The sequence below is a fragment of the Sorghum bicolor genome, chromosome 4 (assembly GCF_000003195.3).
Source record: "Sorghum bicolor cultivar BTx623 chromosome 4, Sorghum_bicolor_NCBIv3, whole genome shotgun sequence".
NCBI classification, from domain to species: domain Eukaryota; kingdom Viridiplantae; phylum Streptophyta; class Magnoliopsida; order Poales; family Poaceae; genus Sorghum; species Sorghum bicolor.
In genome coordinates, this window is record NC_012873.2 from 10399211 (window position 1) to 10404479 (window position 5269).

The 5269-nt window shown below is 45.9% G+C and overlaps 1 protein-coding gene across 1 annotated transcript; it reads left to right on the forward strand.

Moving 5' to 3' along the window:
• LOC8078320 (cytochrome P450 93A3) lies at positions 1627-3576 on the forward strand. Its single transcript, XM_002451817.2, has 2 exons — positions 1627-2668; positions 2774-3576. Exons 1-2 carry the CDS (start codon positions 1673-1675, stop codon positions 3434-3436), a joined length of 1659 nt encoding a protein of 552 aa, XP_002451862.1. The 5' UTR covers positions 1627-1672; the 3' UTR covers positions 3437-3576.

Below are 5269 nucleotides of genomic sequence, written 5' to 3' on the forward strand. Positions count from 1 at the left end.
TATGTTGTGCTCTTCCATCATCAATTATCGATGTGAGATTAAACTTAACATTGTTTCCCTAATAAAGAGTTCTGTTCCATGTGAACAAACTTTTAATTAAGATATAAACGACGGCGGTCGTGAAGATTACCCATACAAACCATGCGACGTCATGTTTTCAGCTCAATCATTTTTGCATAAGCGGTTAGTCTTGCTTGCTAAAAGTCAAGGAAGCAGTTTTTTTTTCCTTACATGAATGACGTCACCCATTGGGCGCCTTCGACTGCATGAATAACGTCAGACCGCCGACCTTCGCTGTTTCAAACATTGCGGTTAAATAATAGGATAGCGGTCGTTAAAGTCTCGGAGTTTTGGTGTGAGAGTGTGACCGTGTGACCTAGTATCCCCAGCCGTACCTAGTGACTCTATTTTCTTTATCAAAAGCAGATAATACTTCTTAAAAAAAATAATTCTCAATTATTAACTGTATTAGGTGTACAGAATTCATTGCCCAATAAACTTTCACTTGAATTCTATGATTTGTGCATTTTTTTTGTTCCTCCTTGTAAAGTTTTGTTCCACCAAAAGTGCATTTTTTTAGTGAAGTGTACAAAATTCCATTTTCATGTATATATAATATTTTTCCACCCAAACAAACTTTTATGTTAAGTAGATAACTTAAGATTATGAGAAAAATTTACAGACGGTCTTTCAACTTGGCTCAAGGTGTCATCTGCCAAGTTTAGAGACCTGGATGACATCTTCTGCCAAGTTTAAGAACCTGCGATAATCACCTTGAAAGTTTAGAGACTTGGAGGATAATATTTGCCAAGTTTAGAGACTCATATCATAAATATCACTTTAAAAGCTCAAGGACCTAGATAACACTTTGATCCAAGTTGAGGAACGGCCGATAAATTTTCTCTAAGGCCCTGTTTAGTTTTCACCCAAAATTTTTTCATCCATCCCATCGAATCTTTGGACACATGTATGGAACATTAAATATAGATAAAAAAATAAACTAATTACACAGTTTAGTTGAGAATCGAGAGACGAATCTTTTAAGCCTAGTTACTCCATGATTAGCCTTAAGTGCTACAGTAACCCACCTATGCTAATGACAGATTAATTATGCTTAATAAATTTGTCTTGCAGTTTCCTGACGAGCTATGTAATTTGTTTTTTTATTAGTTTCTAAAAACCTCTCCCGACATCCTTCCGACACATCTGATGTGACACCTAAAAAATTTTCATCCTCCATCTAAACAGTGCCTAAGATTATCATACGGTCTCTTCTAGAAGGTGGGTCATTGAATTTAGAACTGAAGCCCACTAATTATCATATGGGAGGATAAACAGTCAGAAGGCCATTAAAAAGAGAATAAGCCTCCTTGCCGGAAAAAAATGGTAAAGAAAGAAACAGAATAATCTTAAGCCTTGTTTGTTTTAGTTTTTTGCTACTCAAATTTCATAACTCCCATGCATGTAAAACGCATGTTTTTTAATCAAATTAAGAAAGGCGTGCGCGTGCCTCTGGTCGAATATATAGATTTTATAATACCTAAAAAAAATAATTTTCTAATCTACAGTAGTTATGAGCTATAGCTTATATAAAACCTGATCGAACGTCAGAGTCGCAATGCGGTAGAGTGTAGTAACTGGATGTGAATGTGATCGAGGTTAGCTAGCAACAATGGCCATGGACCAGCCAGCAATGCCCATGCTCATGTCCACCGACTCAGCCGCCGCCGTCATGGTGCTCCTTTCCGTGGCCACGCTTCTTCTTGCCCTCAACCACCACTTGCTCTCGTCATGGCGGCGACGTTCTTCTCGCCGGCTTCCCCCGAGCCCGCCGCGCCTCCCGGTGATCGGTCACCTCCACCTGCTGCGTCCACCGGTGCACCGCACCTTCCACGAGCTCGCGACGCGGCTGGGGGCGCCGCTGATGCACATCCGCCTCGGCTCCACGCACTGCGTCGTGGCCGGCACCGCCGACGTCGCCAGGGAGCTGATCCGCGACCACGACGCCGCCATCTCGGGCCGGCCGGTCTCGGTGCTGTCCCGCCTCTTCTCCTACGGCTCCGCCGGCTTCGCCTTCACGCCCAACAGCCGCCACTGGCGCTTCCTCCGGCGGCTGTGCGTCTCCGAGGTGCTGGGCACGCGCACCGTCGAGCAGCTGCGGCACGTCCGCCGCGGCAGCCTGGCGGAGCTGCTCCGCGCCGTGCGGGCGTCGTCGGCGCGGGGCGACGCCGTGGACGTCACCCGGGAGCTCATCCGCTTCTCCAACACCGCCATCATCCGGATGGTGGCGAGCGACGCCGCCGTCACCGACGAGGCGCAGGAGCTGGTGAAAGCCGTGACGGAGCTGCTCGGCGCCTTCAACCTCGAGGACTACGTGCCCCTGTGCCGCGGCTGGGACCTCCAGGGCCTCCGCCGGAAGGCCACCGTTGTCCACCGGCGGTTCGACGCCGTGCTGGAGCAGATGATCCGGCACAAGGAGGCGGCCAGGGACATGGAGCGTCGCCGCCGCGGCGGCAGCGGCACGCTGGAGGACAAGAGAGTAGAGGGGCCGCCGGCGACGACGTGCAAGCAGCGCAACAAGGACCTGCTGGACATCCTGCTGGACAAGGCGGAGGACGAGACGGCGGAGGTGAAGCTCACCAGGGAAAACATGAAAGCCTTCATCATTGTAAGTAAAGCCTGTAATTAAGCTTGTTATTACAAGGTTAATTAATGGAAGTCCATGCATGCTTCAGTTCATTAATTAACGAATAAAACGGCGCGATCGTCGCAGGACGTGGTGACCGCCGGCTCAGACTCGTCGGCGGTGACGGTGGAGTGGATGCTGGCGGAGCTGATGAACCACCCGGAGGCGCTCGGCAAGGTGCGGGACGAGATCGACGCGGTGGTCGGCGGCGGGGACGGCAGGATCGTGGGCGAGGCGGACCTGGCGAGGCTGCCGTACCTGCAGGCGACGTTCAAGGAGACGCTGCGGCTGCACCCGGGGGCGCCCATCGCGCACCGGCAGTCGACGACGGAGATGGTGGTGCGCGGGTTCACGGTGCCGCCGGAGACGGCGGTGTACATCAACCTGTGGGCCATCGGCCGCGACCCGTCCTTCTGGGAGGACCCGCTGGCGTTCAGGCCGGAGCGCTTCATGCCCGGCGGCGCCGCGGAGGGGCTCGAGCCCCGCGGCGGCGGCGGCGGCGGCCAGCAGTTCCAGTTCATGCCCTTCGGCAGCGGCCGCCGGGGATGCCCCGGCATGGGGCTCGCGCAGCAGTCCGTGCCGGCGGTGCTCGCGGCCCTCGTGCAGTGCTTCGATTGGGCCGCTGCCGACGACGGCGAGACGGCGGCGATAGGTATGGATGAGTCCGACGTGGGCCTGGTGTGCGCTCGGAAGCACCCGCTTGTACTCCGCCCCACCGCTCGTCTGAACCCGTTCCCGGCAGTCGTCTGAACCCGTTCCCTGCATGCCGGCCGGCTTGCCGATCGCCATCCTATAGATACATGTCCCTTAATTTTGTACTCGTATATACATACCTGTGTCTAAAATAAGTATTGAACATGTTTGGCTGAGGGCACTCACAATGCAAACTTTATTATAGAGTCTAAAATTATTTATTACCTCGAACAATGTGGACTTAGAGTCTTACTCTCTCCGTTCACGAAAGAATCAATTCCTAAGATCCGTGCCAGTCAAACTTTTTAAAGTTTGACTAACTTTATAGAAAAGAGTAACAACATCTATAATATAAAATGCATATTATATGAAAATATATTCTATGATGAATCTAATCATACTAATTTGATACTATAAATCTTAGCATTTTTTTCTAGAAATTTGGTCAAAGTTTAAAAAGTTTGACTTAGGACAACTCTAGAAATTGACTCTTTCGTGGACGGAGGGAGTATTTTTTTACCTCTTTCTTCAATAAATATGCTGACACATCAGCAAAATACCATAAATAATATGTAATTAATTGTCTTGGACTCTGTGATAGAGTCTTGCATTGTAAGTGCCCTCTTAAGTTACACCTGAAAATACTATTCGTAGATTTTTTTTATAAAAGAAAAACATTGTTAAATGATTTAATAGGCTATTCAATTCTTAAAATTTGTGTCAATCAAACTTTTTAAAGTTTGATAAACTTTATAAGAAAGAACATTAATATCTATGACATAAAATCTAGCAGTACTAATTTACAACGTAGTACAACGGTCCTACTCTCCAATTCTTAGAATCCGTCCGAGTTAAGTTTTTTTTTTAAGTTTAACCAACTTTATAGAAAAAAGCATCAATATCTATATCATAAAATGAGTATGAAAATGTATTGTATGATAAATTTATTAGTACTAATTTGATACTATAAATCTTGGTGTTTTTTCTAGAAATTCGATCAAAATTTAAAAAGTTTGACTTACAATTTTAGAAATTGAAGTTTTCAGAGACAGAGGAAGTATGTTCAAACTACCAAATATGCTTCAATATGTTGGTATAAAGTTTCTGATTCTAGTGTGCAACTTTTGAAATTAGCAAGTTTTCAATATGAAAGTACAAAGTTTTAAATATGCTAGTAACAAGTTTTAAAATTATTTTTTTAGTCAATTGGTCGTGTGGGTAAGTGGGCCTGTAACCTGGCCCATCGAGATTGTTGCTATCCCTCGGGCTGCTAGTTGGGTAAGATACGTGAAAGCCTGATCCACTTCTCCCCCTTCCGTTGGTAGTGTGTCCATCACGCTTGATAGCTGTACTCGCGCGTCGTTAGTGGACGGCACGGATTCGCTGATTAGGAAAACTTGCCACTACTATAGCTTTTTTTCCCGCAGCCACGACTATCGCCTGACATACTTTTTTACCACCCTGTTGTACATGTCATAGAGAGATTTAGGCCTTGTTTAATTCGCCCTAAAAATAAAAAAATTTTCAAGATTTCTCGTCACATCGAATCTTGCGGCACATGCATGAATAGTAAAAAACAAAAACTAATTATACAATTTGTCTGTAAATCGTGAGATGAATCTTTTGAATCTAGTTAGTTCATAATTGAATAATATTTATCACAAACAAACGAAGTGCTACAGTGCTCCGAACTAAAAAAAATTTTAGAAACTAAACAAGGCCTTGTGTGGCCCTAAAAAAATGCCTCTATCTTGTATGGCTTCTTTTTTTTTAACTTCCTTCTATAACCCTCAAACGAATTTTCATTTCTTCTATGGCCTTCCGTCCGGTTTCAATACTTAACGGTGTTAAGTGGAGGATAAAAAGACCATAATACCTCCTGGCATGAAT